The sequence below is a fragment of the Marmota monax genome, unplaced genomic scaffold (assembly GCF_021218885.2).
Source record: "Marmota monax isolate L192 unplaced genomic scaffold, Marmota_monax_Labrador192_F-V1.1 WCK01_AAM20220418_F8-fsc00110, whole genome shotgun sequence".
Taxonomy (NCBI): Eukaryota; Metazoa; Chordata; class Mammalia; order Rodentia; family Sciuridae; genus Marmota; species Marmota monax.
Window position 1 is genome coordinate 4,278,784 of NW_026694633.1, and position 17,972 is coordinate 4,296,755.

Sequence of the window (17,972 nt, forward strand, 5' to 3'; positions counted from 1 at the left end):
TTCTTTTTTCATACTGTCCTCCATAGTATTCCTTGTTCTGAAGACTGAGTTATATAGTAATATAACCTCTCATATGCCACCTTCTCTTCCTCCTTTTAAAAAATGTTTACATAATGTTTTTCAATCCTATTATTTTCAACTCATCTACATCTTTATAATAAAGTTATTATATTAGAAAAAATAAAGGTAGATGCCTACTTCACACCAACAAAAACAATTATTTGTAAAAGGAGAAAAGTGCTACGTTTACATATATATCAGGTAAAATTAATTTTATCAAGATTCAAAATACAGACTTTTCATCTATTATATACTAATAATAATCATAGATGCTAACTCAATTCAGAGAAAAATGGTTAAACATTTTGACTTTTGTAGGTACAAGAAATTTTAAAAATTAAAGTATTTTTGTTGTAGGTGTTTATAATGAGCAAAAAATTTTAAAGCTTATATATTTTTTACTTTGGGATAAAATTCTTTGAGGGAAATGTAATGATATTATGAGAATAAGAAAGAATAAAGTAAAATTTCTGTTAAAACAAGTTTATATATATTCATATGTACATAAAAGCTTTTCTATATAAAAAGCTTATATGTATATATCTACATTATATTAAAAACTTGTTTATTTTTTAATGATTAAAGGTAAAAAATTACTATAATAGTTAAATTCCATTGGATAGCTAGAGCTCAGTAATTTTTAATGTTATTATATACTAAATTCTAAAAAATTATACCCTTTTTCATCATATATAAATATATAATGAAAATTTTGGATGTCAATTTAAAATTTTGAAAACAATGGACTTTTCTATCCTCTGCTATACTATTTATAGTACTATAAATGTTTTATAAATATTTTTTCCTTTTTTGAGAATGCAGGTAATTGAGAGTAAAGACCATGTTTCCTAATCTTTTAACCAAATAGCTGCTAGTTTATAATAGGAGCTTAGTTAAGATAAACTGAATTAAATTATTTTTATTTTCATTAAAAGGAGTTATTCATTCTTTTTCAACTCTTCATAGCCTTAAGTTAGGTTTTTTTTTTTTTTTTTTTTTACTACCGATAACAAAACAACTACCAAATGGAACTAAATTTTGGGCTTAAAAAATAGTTCACATTTTATCCCTGAAATGAGAATAAGGAAAATACTGCAAGAAAGAAACAAATAGTAAACCAATATCAATTTTAAATAATATAGTTATTTTCAGCCAGGTGTAGTGGCACATATCTTAGTTCAAAGCCAGCCTCAGCAACCAGGAGGCGCTAAGCAACTCAGTGAGACCCTGTCTCTAAAAAAAAAAAAAAAAAAAAAATAGGACTGGGGATGTGGCTTAGTGGTTGAGTGTCCCTGGGTTCAATCCCCAGCACCACCTCCCCCCCCTCCATATATATATATCTGAATAAAACACGTTTATTGACCCAAAACAGTAGTGTTTCATAATCCTTTTTAAAACACACCATGAACTGGGGTTGTGGCTCAGAGGTAGAGTGCTCACCTAACATGTGTGAGATACAGGGTTCAATCCTCAGCATCACATAAAGTAAAATATAACTAAAAAATGAATATTAAAAAACCCACACCAAATTGTGTTCAGAGTGGTTGGCAAATAAACTTTTTCTCCTTGGGTTTCTAATGTAGAATTTTAATGAAAAAATTACACACACACACACACACATACACAATACATACACACACTACACACACACACATATATTTTAGCTTTCTACACTGCAACTCTGCTTAAGACACTGTAAGCACAAATGTTGCCTAACATTGTTTTATTTGCTGCATATATAATAATTAAGTAGCAATAAGGAATAGTTTATGCATGTATGCTGGTTTACATGTCAATAGCACTTTTACAATTTTTGAGAATCATCAACAGGTTTAGTCTTTTCTTGTGATCACAGTAGTATTAAATTTCATTTAACTGTGATATACAACATTTTGTTTTGTGTTTAATATTATCCAGAGAAATAATATTACATATATACTGCTTAGAAATAACATAACTTAGACAAAAGCAAATGTTAAAATAAAAACTCTTAAAGCCCTACTAGGAAATGTTAAGTTTAGGTTTAGAAATTAGAAAGATGAATATCACCCCTGGTTCTTACCATTCTTTTATTTTGAAATTATTCAAGTAAGAAAATATTATCTTTAACTTATAAAACTCCTTTTAGTCAAAAGAAAAATTTTAACTCTCATATATGATAACCCTTTATCCTAACAGTATTTCTGTGAATACTAAATCTAGGTAACACTTATTGAGCACCTCCTTTAATCCAGGCACTGTGCTTAGCACTTGATATTTAATTCTCATGGCAATTCTTTGAGGTAGGTAACATCATTGTGCCCACCTTCCACGAGCCTGGTTCATGGAAGGCAATAGACACAGATGGGACACTAATACCCTGGTCTTCCTGAATTCGCCCTTAGGATGCAAATCTTTGAGATGGAGGAACTGGACCATGTCTGATTGTATCTTAGCGTTCACTGCAGTGTGATAGTGTAGAGGAAAGCAGGGAGTAGGAAGTTAGACAGCCTAGTCCTGGGTGCAAGAACTAGACACAGCCAGTGAATGGATAGACCAGAAAGTGTGATCATGCTTCACAGAAGCTAAGAGAAAAGTTGCATTTGTAAGGAACTTAGAACATAAAATACCTTCCATAAAAATCATACTTGGATCTTATAAAAAAAGATACTCGTAAATGTTCAAATTCACATCTCATTTTCCTGGGGCTAAATCTAGATATCACCTGTTTTATTATTCACTATGGAGTATACTGTGAAGACCTAGGGATTTTTATTACATTAAGCTGGTTTTTGGGTCCTCCTATAATGTTTTATTAGCGGCCTATTTCCCCTTAATATTTATTATTGGTGGATTCTGTATCCTTAGATTAAAAATATGTTTTCTCTAAATTGTGTCTCTATTGATCATATACAGGTATTTTTCCTTGTCATTATTTTCTAAACAACATAGTATAATAACTGGATATGTAGTATTTACATTGTCTTTTAAGTAATTTAGAGATGATTTAAAGTTTATTAAGAGGATGTGTGTAGGTTTTATTCAGATACTACACCATTTTATCCAAAGGATCTGAGCATCTGCAGATTGTGGTATCTGCAGGTGTGGGATGGAGTTTGGGAACCAGTCCCTCATGGATACAAGGTACAATAATATCTGCCAGGAAACAATTATGGAAAGAAAACACAGTTAGGTATTTCTATGGCAGAAAACTTCAGAATCTGAATATCTGTTTTTTTGTGTGTCAGTCAAAATAACTAATTAGAACTTAAAAGTAGTCTTTGTAATTTTTTTTTTAAAACCTTTCACTGCTTTATTCTCTTAGTAAATGAAATCAGGAATCATGATTTGATATAAATCACATCCATCCCCTATAAAGATACTAAACTCCTTTATCATTGCAATTTTGAATTTTCCAAAGGCCATCAGCAACCTGAAGTAGAAGACAGAAGCCACCAATGAACCATTTTCCTGCTCTTGCCCTATTCAGAGTCTCCGCATTTTTGTTCAGAGTCCAGCTCATTTTGACTGCTTCCTAAAGTCCTAAGTGAAAATAGTTTCTTTTTCTTTTTCTTTTTTTCCCTCAAATTGGCCCAAACGAAAAAAATTGAAGTGAGAAGAAATAATTTCATCTTGTTTGAATTGCCAGGTTACATACATGTGAACAACTTTCATCAAAGGGGAAGTAATAGAACAACAACAAAAAAAAAGAAAGAAAGAAAGAAAGAAAGAAAAATATTCAATGGGTTTCTTTCTCTCTTAAGTACTTTATAAAAAGTGCTTTTCTTCAATGCACATTAAAGTAAACATAAAGAGATTATTCAGTATCCCACTTTATGGGGAAAACAGTTTGGAGGTACTTTAGTTCCCACAAACTCTTTAGTATCCATCAGAAGTGTGCTTCCATAATTGTAAAATTCACTGTAAGCTGAAGTTTGATTAATCATTGTTCCTTTTCAATTTGCCAAAAAGGTCAAAGCACTCAGAACCGTGCCTGCACATTTGTAGCATACAACACAGAGCAGTAGAATAGGGTAGATGGGATCTGTTAATTATTCAGACAAAGAAGGAAAAGTCAAATGGGACGATTGTCCTATGTTAGGGAACTCATTGTTTCCAAGAAAATTAAATAGGGAATTTGATCAAATCTGAAACTGAAAATTCATGAAGTTTCAGAAGCCCACCCTTAGGAAGTTTTCAACTTATTTTGAGACATACTAATTCAGAAAATATTTTTTAAAAGAGCAATCCTCTCCTAGATTTTCCTAAGTAAGGTTGATCCAACTTATTAGAGATATGAGAGATACATAAAATGCCTGACTCGTGATTGAAAGTATTTTATAACAGCTCAAACAACCAGGCTATACTCAATTTAAAAGTAAAACAAAAGAATTGAACCTGCAAGAAATTAACATGGTTTTGAAATAGATGTTAATAATAACTGATAATCCAGGGTATATAACCAGTTAAAATTTTTTGAATGTTCAACTTTGCAAAAAACCATTTGGTCATCAGAGGAACTAAAATGATTTTTTTCTGAGTACTAAATTAAGCTTTTTCTTTATAAACATATTTTAATGAACCCAAAATATCCCACATGAAAATACAGAAAAAAATAGTATTTTAAGCAAAATAGAAGTTCAAATACACAAGAAAGAAGCTGAGTGAGAGAAATGAAAGTTAATTTAACATAAATCATACTTCCACTACCTGTAACTCCCTTAGAATGAGATTAGTAAGAAAATTCCAGTTTAATCAGATTTAAATATAAAAATGTCAGTTGTATCCTTGGTCTCCTAGTCCTGTGCTTCGTGAAGCAATAATATCATACCTTAAAAGCCTTTCAATTTTAAGGAAGCATTATTATATAAAAAAATAGGGGTCAGAAGATTAGGACATACTTGCTTTTGACAGTAGCAAAATGAGCTACCCTTTTTGGTTTACTTAATTACAGAGTTTTCCCATTAAAAATATATTCTTTAAATTATAAAAATACTTTCTGTGGTAATATTTGTTGACACATTTCTGATCAGAGCCTACCAAACTCTAAAAAAATAAAGCATACTTGAAGATGTAGATACAAAATTCTCAAGGAGTCACTTAAAAACAGTTTCCTTCCTGTTCATATAAAAAAGCAGTCATCTTTATGCAGTCTCTGTAGCTCCAAGGAATTCCATTTCTACAGCCGCTTTTGGCCTTGGGGCTGAGCCACTCTTCTTTCGAAATTCTGCAGCGATTTCCTCAAAAGACTTTCCCTTGGTTTCTGGAACTTTAAAAAACGTAAACACTATAAAGGCCAGGACCACCCCAGCAAAGAGGAAAAACACATAAGGTCCACAGAAGTCCTGGATGAAGAACAAACACAGAGCTCCAATTAGCAGCGGTTTGACCCGTCTCCTGCTCGGTAAATTTGCACCGCATCAGGCTACTTACCGCAATGTACTGGAAACACAGAGCTACAAGGAAATTGCAGAACCAGTTGCTGAATGCAGCTAGTGCTAAAGCGGTGGGGCGTGGTCCTTGACTGAAAAACTCAGCCACCATGAACCAGGGGATGGGGCCTGGTCCAATTTCAAAGAAACTGACAAAGAGGAAGATGGCCGTCATGCTCACGTAACTCATCCAAGCAAACTTATCCTGAAGAAAAAAGCAAAACAAGAACAAAAGTGGGGCTGGGCTCACTGGCTGCTGTTTCCTTTAGCTAAGTGACTAAGGTGGACACAGCTCTCTTCCTAATGTGTTTATGTTCTGTTGAGTACAAAATATTCTAGTCTCAGACTATTCTAGTCTGAGACTAGAATATTTTTGTCTGGATAGTCCTTATATTAAGGCAAATCATGTAGATTTAGAGTTTTTGTTTTGTTTTTTGGTACACAGCATTGAACCCAGGTGCCCTTAATCTCTGAGCCACACCTCCAGCCCTTTTTATTTTTTAAAATTTTGAGATAGGGTATTGTTAAGTTGCTAGGGCCTCACTAAATTGCCGAGGCTGGCTTTGAACTTGCAATTCTCCTGCCTCAGACTCCTGAGTGCAGGCGTGTGCCACTGCACTGGCTGGATTAGATTTTTTTTAAAAAATATTTTTTAGTTGTAGATGGACACAATACATTTATTTATTTATCTTTATGTGTTGCTAAGGATCAAACCCAGGGTCTCACACATGCTAGGTGAGTGCTCTACCACTGAGCCACAACCCCAGCCCCTGGATTAGATTTTTTATTTGATCCTTATTTGCTCTTTCCTATGAAAGATCAAATATCCTTTGCTCCTAATTATACCAAAGCAGCTAGGCAAGGTGTATTTTTCTTGTGAAGTGGTGGATGAGGACCCTGAGTTGGGAGAGGTTCAAATACTCACCAGAGAGGCACAGGCAGCCGTGTGCAGAGCTAGAATTTGAATCTCATTGGAGCTGACTCTAATGCCTATGCCCTAACCACATGACCACACTACCTCCCTGGAAAACAAGTGTAAGTGACACACTGATATTTAGTCTAAAGTGAAGAAATGAGTTCCCCATTTAGTCTTATTATATTATGTGCTGTCCCTCTGGCTTTATTCCATAAACCATTCTGAAATGTTTTTGACATTGGAAGCACTTTAGCCTGGAACACAGAGATGTTATTTTATGATAACCAAACATCTATCCAGACACCAAAACTCACCAGAAGAACAAGTCCCAGTGACATGAAGATGGTACAGAAAAACATCCCACTCATTCCAATTAGAAACAGAGAGCGCCGCCCTGCCTTCTCCACAAGCAATACCTAGGAAAGTTTTGGAAAATATTATCTTAGTTTTGTGAGTCACAAAATCTTGCCTTTAAATCAACTTTATTGCAAAAGAGGTCATTTTAATTTATACAGTAGGGGAGGAGGCAGTGTTGTTATTACATTTTATAGATGTGAGACTGAGGCAGGGAGGGACTCTGGCCTCAGGTGGCAGAATTGACTCAGTGAACAGGGATAATTAACAGATATCTGTTTAATTTGTTTATAATGATTTAAATAGGCCATTCTAGAGATAGAACCATAGTGTTACCACCTCTCTAGGATTATCCCCTTGAGTACAAGAGTCAGAGGCTGTACAGCTTGCATCTCTCCCAAAAGATTACCTGTACATTTAAAATGTGAAAGATCTACATTAAAAAGTGACATTAATTTCTCTCCTGGTGATTAAGTTACTGTTGCAAATGAAACAGGACAGCTGCTCGGGTATCAACTTTTCCATCCAGCTTTCTCACTGCTTAATAAAGTCAAATTATGACCACTCACCTGGCAACATACAGAATTTGATCATTGTATCAAAATAGACAGGTCTGCATTTTTCTGGTGCACTTAAATGTACCTGGTATTAGAAGTGAACTATGCATTTAAAGAGAGAAAAATTTAAGGCAAAGGGTTAGAGTGCTTTTCTATTCTAATTGAGAAAATATGTCACTGATTCCTTTGAGTCTGGGTACCTTTGCATTAATGGTTAAGATTTACAATGAACCAAGACCAACATTTGTTGAATATGCTCTTGCCTCCATGATCCATGGAATACTACCAAAGCTGGTAACATGCACACTCACTCACACACAAACACACCTGTCACAATTTCTCATCTTGGTGAGTAAATCAGTTAGTTTCATCATTCTATCAATAAATTAATAGCAATACAAAATGCTTAGTATGGCGAGCTCTAGCTCTGAAAGTACCTGAGAAGCATTTCTTTTCTTTTCACCTACAGTGAAAACCCTTTTCATCTAAGAGACACATGCATGTCAGAACTTCAAATCACTTCAGATATGATGATAAGCAAAGGGCCCACATTTAAGTATTAAGGAAGAAGTAGAAAAACAAACCTTTCTCAGATTCATCAAATATCAGTATACATTTTGATTCTTTAATTCTGACTTTCAAAGCTGTCTTGATGATGCCATGTCAAGATACTGGGAAAAATAGAAACATTTCTTCAGGAATAAGGGCTCTTACTATATGTTTCTGCTGTTTCTAAAACAATGTGTATTTGCTGGATAATAAACCCTAAAACTGTATATCCTGAAAATTGAGTTGGACTGTCTCCTTGAGACTGGGTATTCTCTCAGGGATGCCTGTGACAAGGGTGAGACATGGCCAGTAGCTGGAGACATCTGTCCCACCTAACATTCACCTTTGCCAGACTCTGTGCATCATTCACATCCCAGGTGGTACCTAGTTAGAGTTTGGTAGCCACTCCTGATGCCCCAGACCCATGCTGCTTCCCAGTTCCCTCCGCATTTCTTCCTAATTTGTTTTCTCTCTCAAGATTATAGGCTCCCTTCTACCAGCTCATTAGCATGAAAGAAAACATGGAATATGGAACATAGTTCATTTTGTTATTGGGAAAATCTCTTTTTCCCAAACACTAATTCAGAAAAAAACAGATTGATTATGTTGCTTCCAAGCTGGTGAAATATTACTATATTATCAATAATACATTATCCTATTTATTTGAAAAGAATGCACAGGACTTGGTAGCATTGGTTAATTCTGGGAAGAGAAACTGGGTGACTAAGTTACCCTTCTTTTTGAACTATTGAACTTTAAAATGACTTTTCAAAACAAATATAATTAAAATTTTAAAATGTTACCTGTAGGCTTGGAGAGTTAATGAAATGATTTGAACTGTTTTTTTTTTAATAATGTCACTTATCTGCTCAAAATTTTTACAGAATAAAAGGATGAGCTCCAGAAGTTATGTTCAAAATAATTAAGAAACTATTATAAATACAATGACTCCTCCCACACCAATGAGATTGGGTGCAAAGTGCAAAAATAAAATTTTAAGGAATGTTTCTCTCAACATCAGCCTGCACAGGACCCAGGCTCACAGTAGGACCGGGTCCATCCTGTCACTGGCAGACACCCGATGGAGCCCAGCCTCCAGCACAGGACCACACCTTCCAACCAGCAGACTAACACGGGAGATCAGGCCCAGACCAGATCTGCCCTCACGGACTGACTGGACTGACTTGACTTGCCGGGCAAGTCAGAGTTCTTCCCCACCACCACCACCTGGGAGCCCAAGCCTAACTCACTTTCATCTTGGGACACTGCAGTCATCGCCATAGACTACCCCATGCAGTAGCCCCTACCTTTTCCACAACAGAAAGGTCCTAGACACAGCTGCGCCTCAGAGCAGGCATCCCAAAGAGAGTGTAAGGCAGACCCTTTCAGCCCCATCTCTGTAAGTCATTGCGTCACCTTGGGGCACCTCCACTATTATCTTGAGTTACTTTGGCTATTGCTGCCACCACCTTTAGTTGCAGTAGCATACGCTGAGGGATACCAACAGGGTCTGGAAGCCCAACATCAAAGTGAGGTACAGACAATATGCACAGATACTACAAGAATATAGAGTAGAAACTGTAAAATCTCAAATCCACACTGCAAGAAAGGAAGACACATAGACAATACGAAAAAACAAGGGAGGAAAGTTCCCCAACAAACCAGGATACTACAATAACAGAACCCATGGACAGAGAAGTTGATGAAATGTCAGAGAAGGAATCCAGAAGGTTCATAATTAAAATGATCTGTGAATTAAAGAATGACCTAAATGAGCAAGTACAGTCAAAAATTGATCACACCAACAAAGAGATAAGAGAGCAAATACAGGTAGCAAAAGATTACTTCAAGAAAGAGTTAGAAACTCTGAAAAAATACCAGTCAGAAATACTTGAAATGAAGGTTACAATAAACCAAATAAAAAACTCAATAGAAAGCATAACCAACAGACTAGATCACTTGGAAGAAAGAATGTCAGATAACGAAGACAAAGTATACAATCTGGAAAATAAAGTTGATCACACAGTGAAGATAGTAAGAAATCATGAACAGAACATCCAAGAATTATGGGACAGCATCAGAAGATAAATCTAAGAGTTATTGGGATAGAGGAAGGCACAGAGTTTCAAACCAAAGGAATGCACAATCTCTTCAATGAGATAATAGCAGAAAATTCCCCACGCATGAAGAATGAATTGGAAAACCTAATACAAGAGGCTTACAGAACACCAAATGTACAAAATTACAACCTACACCATAATGAAAATGCCTAGCATACAGAATAAGGATAGATTCTTAAAAGCCACAAGAGAGAGGAATCAGATCACATATGGGGGAGATCAATTTGTATCTCAGCAGATTTTTCTACCCAGACCCTCAAAACCAGGAGATCATGGAACAACATATAGCTCTTGAAAGAAAATGGATGCCAACCAAAAATCTTTTTTTTTTTTTTTTAATTTTGAGATTTCTCATTTGAAGATAATCTTAGTGCTATTAAATTCACAAATACGCTAATTTAAATACCCAATCCTATTTATCTAAAACACACATTTCAAACATACAAATATCTATTCTCTCCACATGTCAGTGCCCATTCATATCATGGTTTGGAAATGGGGAGAATAGATTCCCCTTAAACTGCAAGTCAGCAGGTGTTTCTTTACAGTTAACTTTAGCAAAATTCATACAAAATAGTAATTAACAATGATCTTCTTTACTGTTAACTCACAAGGAAACACCTTCAAAACTGCATTTTGTTAAAGTTTCTGTACTAAAATGTAGAAAAACTGAACTACACAAATATTGAAAAGTTAAAAATTCCTTAATTTTTTATTCCTGGTACCACTACCACAATTTACAGGGCAATATACCTGATGTAATGAAAAGAAAAAGAAAAAAGACAAGGCTACAACAGATAAAAGACCTCAGGAATGTACATCTAATTGACACTACATTGCATTAATCAATAGCTGCACTTTTTGCAAACTGTGGCTATGACAGTCCTGAACAAGAAGGGTTTCCTGTTTAAGCTGCAGTAACTTTTCTGACTATGGATCATCGTTCCTTCTGTGGCAGATTTTTACAGTTCCTCTAATGCATTTGGGACGACTGTCTCAAAGTAACCTGCAGCTTTCCTGACAACTCCTCGCTCTCTCTCCTACTAAGAACTGTAGCCCTTTTCTGCTGTTTTTAAAACCTTCTGCTACCATATCCACCACTTCCACCACCAGATCCATAACCACCATCATAGGGACTGCCAGAGCTTCTTCCACCAAAACTGCCCCCCTTCATGGGTCCATAATTTGATTGCTGTTGTCCACTGTAATTTCCAAAGTCATTATAGTTCCCACCACCACCATAGTTACCACCACCAAAATTTCCTCCTTCATTGTAACCATCATATCCTCCTCCACCACCATATCCACCACCTTGGTTTCCATATCCTGGTCCACCACCACCATAACCTCCTCTACTACTATAACCAGGACCACCACCATAGTTGCCACCATCACCTCCAAATCCATTATATCCACCATCACCTCCTCCATAACTACCTCTGCTGCCACCACCTCCACCACCATAGCCTCCTCTTCCACCAAAGTTTCCACCACGGCCAAAGTTACCTCCACCACCTCCAAAGTTTCCTCCACGACCCATAAAGTTGCCAGATCCACCTCCACGACCTCTTTGTGATCCAGCAGACTGCATCTCTTGTTTAGAAAGGGCCTTTTTCACTTCACAATTATGCCCATTACTAGTGTGGTATTTCTGAACAACAATTTTGTCAACTGTATCATGATCATCAAAAGTTACAAAAGCAAATCCTCTCTTTTTCCCACTCTGTCTGTCTTCCATAACTTCTATGGTTTCAATCTTGCCATACTTTTCAAAGTAATCTCTCAAATTATATTCTTCTGTATCTTCTTTAATACCACCAACAAAAATTTTCTTCACTGTTAGATGGGCACCAGGCTTTACAGAATCCTCTCTAGAAACAGCTCTCTTTGGTTCCACTACACGCCCATCAACCTTGTGTGGCCGAGCACACATTGCTGCATCCACCTCTTCAACACAAGAGTAAGTCACAAAACCAAAGCCCCTGGAACGTTTGGTTTGGGGGTCTCTCATTACCACACAATCTGTGAGTGTGCCCCATTTCTCAAAATGTTCTCTTAAACTATCATCTGTAGTTTCAAAGCTCAGACCACCAATAAACAGCTTCCTCAATTGCTCTGGTTCCTTTGGATCGTGGCCCTCGAAGCCATCTGCGGCATTTCTACCGGGCCGCCTCCTGACTGCTCCTCCAATCCCGCGCTCCTTCTCAGCGGCGCAGCTAGGCGGCGGCCATTGCGGGCCAATGCGCCATTTCGTAACGCGGCAGCGGATCAATGTCAATGTGGCCCCAAAAATCTTATATCCAGCAAAATTAAGCTTTAGATTTGATGATGAAATAAAAATCTTCCATAATAAACCAAAGTCAAAAGAATTTACAACTAGAAAGCCTGCACTACAGAACATCCTCAGCAAAATATTCCACCAAGAGGAAATGAAAAACAATGATGAAAATCAGCAGAGGGAGGTATTACACTAAAGGAAAATCTAATCAGAGGAGGAAACCAAGTCACGATAAATACCAAAAATGGTTGGGAATACAAATCATGTCTCTATAATAACCCTGAATATTAATGGCCTAAATTCACCAATCAAAAGACAGACTAGCAGATTGGATAAAAAAAAAAAAAAGACCCAACAATATGCTGCCTCCAAGAGACTCATAGGAAATGACATCCACAGACTGAAGGTGAAGGGTTGAGAAAAATCATACCACTCATAGTGTATATTGTATCATAGTGTTCATTGTATCCTTCATTTCCCCACTCATGGACTGGGGAAGCAAATAGGGGTTTCCATCCTCATATCAAATAAAATTAAAGTTAATAAAAAGGGATAAAGAAAGACACTACATACTGCTCAAGGGAACCATACCAGACACCAAGACTTGACAATTATAAATATATGCCCCAAACAATGGAGCATCTACATTAATCAAACTTTTCTCAATTTCAAGAACCAAATTGACCACAACACAATAATTCTGGGTGACTTTAACACACCTCTTTCACCACTGGATAGGTCTTCCAAACAAAAGCTGAACAAAGAAACTATAGAACTCAATAATACAATCAATAACATAGACTTAACTGACATATATAGAATATTTCATCCTTCAACGAGTAAATATATTTTCTTCTCAGCAGCACATGGATCCTTCTCTAGAACAGACCATATACTATGCCACAAAGCAACTATTAGCAAATATAAAAAAGTAGAGATACTACCCTGCATTCTATGAGATCATAATGGAATGAAATTAGGAATCAATGATAAAATAAGAAATAAAAGCTACTCCAGCACCTGGAGACTAAATAATATGCTACTGAATGAATAAGGGGTTGCAGAAGATATCAGGGAGGAGATTAAAAAAAATTAGAGGTGAATGAGAACACAGATACAACTTATCAAAATCTCTGGGACACTATGAAGGTAGTTCTAAGCGGAAAGTTCATTGCATGGAATTCATTCCTTAAAAGAAGAAAAAGTCAACATTACAAAAAGTTAACATTACATCTCAAAGCTGGAAAAAGAACAAATCTACACCAAAAGCAGTAGAAGACTGGAAATAATTAAAATCGGAGCTGAAATCAGTAAAATTGAAACAAACAATTGAAAAAATTGACAGAACAAAAAGTTGATTCTTTGAAAAAAATAAATAAAATCGACAAACCATGCTATCCATGCTAATGAAGAGAAGGAGAGAGAAAACTCAAATTATTAACATACTGGATGAAAAAGGAAATATTACAATGGACACTACAAAAATACAGAAGATAATTAGAAATTATTTTGAAAACTTGTACTCCAATAAAATAGAAAATATAGAAGGCATTGACAAATTTCTAGAGTATATGATTTGCCCAAATTGAATCAGGATGATATGCACTATATAAACAGATCAATTTCAAGCGATGAAATAGAAGATACCATCAGAAGCCTACCAACCAAGAAAAGCCCAGGACCGGATGGATGCACAGCCAAGTTCTACAAGACCTTTAAAGAAGAACCAATACCAATACTCTTCAATTTATATTAGGAAATAGAAAAAGAGGCAGCATTTCCAAACTCATTCTGTAAGGCCTATATCATCCTGATTCCAAAACCAGGTAAAGACACATCAAAAAAAGAAAACTTCAGATCAATATATCTAATGAACATAGATGCAAAAATTCTCAATAAAATTCTGGCAAATTGAAAATAAAAACATTTCAAATAGATAGTGCACCACAATCAAATGGGATTCATCCCAGGGATGCAAAGTTGGTTCAACATATGGAAATCAATAAATGTAATTCATCACATCAATCATATGATCAATCATATGATCATCTCAATAGATCATATGGTCATCTCAATAGATGCAGAAAAAGCATTTGACAAAATAGAGCACCACTTCACGCTCAAAACACAAGAAAAACTAGGGATAATAGGACCATATTTCAACATCATAAAGGCTATCTTACCCCAGGCCAACATCATTCTAAATGGAGAAAAATTGAAATCATTCCCTCTAAAAACTGGAACAAGACAGAGATGCCCTCTTTCACCACTTCTATTTAACATAGTTCTTGAAACACTGGCCAGAGCAATTAGACAGACGACAGAAATTAAAGGGATACACATAGGAAAAGAGGAACTCAAACTAGCAGTACTTGCCAATGATATGATTCTATACCTAGAAGACCCAAAATGTTCCACCAGAAAACTTCTAGAATTAATAAATAAATTCAGCAATGTAGCAGGATATAAAATCAACACCTGTAAATCAAATGCATTTCTATATATCAGTGACAAACTTGCAGAAAGGGAAACGAGGAAAACTACCCCATTTACAATAGCCTCAACAACAACAACAACAACAACAACTTGGGAATCAACTTAATGAAAGAGATGAAAGATCTATATAATGAAAAGTACAGAGCCCTAAAGAAAGAAATCAAAGAAGACCTTAGAAGATGGAAAGATCTACCTTGCTCTTGTATAGGCAGAATTAATATTTTCAAAATTACCATACTATCAAAAGCACTATACAGATTTAATGCAATTTCAGTCAAAATCCCAAAGACATTCCTCATAGAAATAGAAAAAGCAGTCAAGAAATTCATCTGGAAAAATAGGAGACCCAGAATAGCTAAAGCAATTCTTAGCAGGAAGAGGGAAGTAGGTGGCATCACTATCAGACCTTAAACTATACTACAGAGCAATAGTAACAAAAACAACACGGGATTGGCACCAAAACAGACTGGTAGACCAATGGTACAGAATACAGGACACAGAGACTAACCCACATAACTACAGTTATCTTATATTAGATGAAGGTGCCAAAAACATACATAAGAGAAAAGATAGCCTCTTTAACAAATGGTGCTGGGAAAACTGGAAATCCATATGCAATAAAATGAATTTAAACCCATTTCTCTCACCATGCACTAAACTTAAAGAGGATCAAGGACCTAGGAATAAAACCAGAGACCCTTCATCTAATAGAAAAAAAAGTAGGTCCTAATCTCCATCACGTGGAATTAGGCCCCAACTTCCTTAATAAGACTCCTAAAGCATAAGAATTAAAATAAAAAATTAATAAATGGGATGGATTCAAACTAAAAAGTTTCTTCTCAGCAAATGAAACAATCTGTGAGGTGAATAGAGAGCCGACATCTTAGGAGCAAATCTTTATCCCTCACACATCAGATAGAACACTAATCTCTAGGGTATATAAAGAACTCAAAAAGCTAAGCACCAAAAACAAAAACAAAACAAAAACAAACAAATAACCCAATCAATAATTGGCCCAGGACCTGAACAGACACTTCCCAAAAGATGATATACAATCAATCAACAAATATATGAAAAAATGTTCAACATCTCTAGCAATTAGAGAAATGCAAATCAAAACTACTCTAAGATTTCATTCACCCAGTCAGAATGGCAGCTATTATGAAGACAAACAACAATAAGTGTTGATGAGGATGTGAGGGAAAAGGTACACTCATACACTGCTGGTGGGACTGTAAATTGGTGCAGCCAATACAGAAAGCAGTATGGAGATTCCTTGGAAAACTGGGAATGTAACCACCATTTGATCAGTCTATATCCAAAGGACTTAAAGATAGCATACTACAGGGACACGGCCACATCAATGTTTACAGCAGCACAATTCACAATAGCTAAACTGTGGAACCAACCTAGATGCTCTTCAGCAGATGAATTAATTTTAAAAATGTGGCATATATACACAATGGAATATTACTCAGCATTTAAAGAGAATAAAATAATGATATTTGCAGGTAAATGGACGGAGTTTGAGAATATAATGCTAATTGAAATTAGCCTACCCCAAAAAACCAAATGCTGAATATTTTCTTCTGATATAAGGAGGCTGATTCATAGTGGGGTTGGCAGGGGGAGCATGGGAGGAATAGACAAACTCTAGATAGGGCAGAGGGCTTGGAGGGGAAAGGAGGGGGCATTGGGTTAGAAATGATGGTGGAATGTGATGGACGTTATTATCCAAGGTACACGTATGAAGACACGGATGGTGTGAATATAATTTGTATACAACCACAGATATGAAAACTTTGTGCTCTATATGTGTAATAAGAATTATAATGCATTCTACTGTCATATATAAATTCCAAAAAAATTAATAATAGTAAAAAAAGAGTTCCTCTCTAGTTTTTTTTCCAAATTTTGGGTTATTCAGTCTTGGCAACTCAATACTTTATATAGAAAATCTTATTGGTCACAAGTGTTTGAATAATAATCTTCATATTGTGAAAAGATGATACAGCAGTATCTATAAAAAATATTATTCCAGGAGACAAAAAGGGCATGTAGTCCCTTGCATTCCATCCCAGTAACAGACCTTCTTTGAGAGTGGCCTCTTGGCCTGAGCAGGTATTATCTCTGAGTTATTTCTACAGAATCCCTGGTGTTCTGTTGCTATTTGTTCTTCCTTCTCATTCCAAGGTTAAGCACTGTTCAATGTGGTCTAGACAAACCTGCTTTTTGGTCTAGATAACCAGGCTGTAATTTATTGACCACCCCAAGGTAATAGTTGAAAGTTCATATTCAAAGAATGAAAAACAAGTATCTAAAATAAGTGGAGTATAGTATTATGACTGACACAGAAAAGCACATTTTTTAATACCTTTGTTTTATTTATTTTTATTTATTTTTTATGTGGTGCAGGAGATCGAACCCAGTGCCTCACGCATGCTGGGCAAGTGCTCTACCACTGAGCCACAACCCTGGCCCAAGCACATTTATTTTTAATATTTTTTATTCAAATATTAAAATGGGCCAAATTATCCTCACTTTAGAGTGAATTATATTAGCTGCAAGTTTTTGTCTTTGTTGTTTACTTATTTTATCTTTTAGATTATGTTAAATATTGTCGTCAAGATGTTGAATCATTCCTTATATGCAATATTTGGTTTTAAGAAGAACATATGACCTCTTTTTTTGTGGTAGTTGCAAAAGGATCAATAACACTTCTAGTTTTATACTTCTACCCCACCCTCTAAAGCACATATAAACCTCTAATGCATCACCAGAAGCTACTTCCTTGGGAATTACCTAGAACTTCTGTCCAATGACTTAACATCATAGGAATTTCCCAAGTTTGCTGAATTCTGCTTAGAGGCCAAGATATCTGAGAGTAACTTGTCTATTATTTTTAAATGTTCTCCCCAAGACATCATGATGGAAAAAGTATTTCAAACATGGAAGGAGAGGATCCTGGGTAAACTATGCATACTGACTATACATATTGATAGAAATGACAAGCTGCCAGCCAGTCCAAGGGGTTTAAGTATAAAGTGATGAAGAAGGAACGAACGGAATTTCCTCTGTGCCTCCCAGTAAGTTATTCTTTCACTAAGAGTTAATTGAATGGCATCCCAGAAGTGGGGTGAGCCAGTGATTCACATTCTCAGTTAAGCCTATTGGTAGTGCAATAGTTGGCTTATTTACAGAGAGGACTTTTTGCATGACCCATTTAATTCT

The 17,972-nt window shown here is 35.8% G+C and overlaps 2 protein-coding genes across 4 annotated transcripts in view; both read right to left on the reverse strand.

Annotated features, from left to right (window-relative positions):
* Positions 1 to 1,766: 1,766 nt before the first annotated feature.
* Slc2a2 (solute carrier family 2 member 2) overlaps positions 1,767 to 17,972 on the reverse strand; it is a 37,589-nt gene continuing 21,383 nt past the window's right edge. For all 3 annotated transcript variants that reach the window (XM_046422911.2, XM_046422909.2, XM_046422910.2), the window contains 3 exons: positions 6,702 to 6,803; positions 5,473 to 5,676; positions 1,767 to 5,384 (listed from right to left, as the gene is read on the reverse strand). In XM_046422911.2, coding sequence (XP_046278867.1) covers positions 5,184 to 5,384; positions 5,473 to 5,676; positions 6,702 to 6,803 — 507 coding nt within the window. In that variant the 3' untranslated portion in view covers positions 1,767 to 5,183. The remainder of the gene's footprint in view (positions 5,385 to 5,472; positions 5,677 to 6,701; positions 6,804 to 17,972) is intronic.
* LOC124078200 (heterogeneous nuclear ribonucleoprotein A3-like) lies at positions 10,653 to 15,713 on the reverse strand. Its single transcript, XM_058572274.1, has one exon. It carries the CDS (start codon positions 12,366 to 12,368, stop codon positions 11,040 to 11,042), a length of 1,329 nt encoding a protein of 442 aa, XP_058428257.1. The 5' UTR covers positions 12,369 to 15,713; the 3' UTR covers positions 10,653 to 11,039.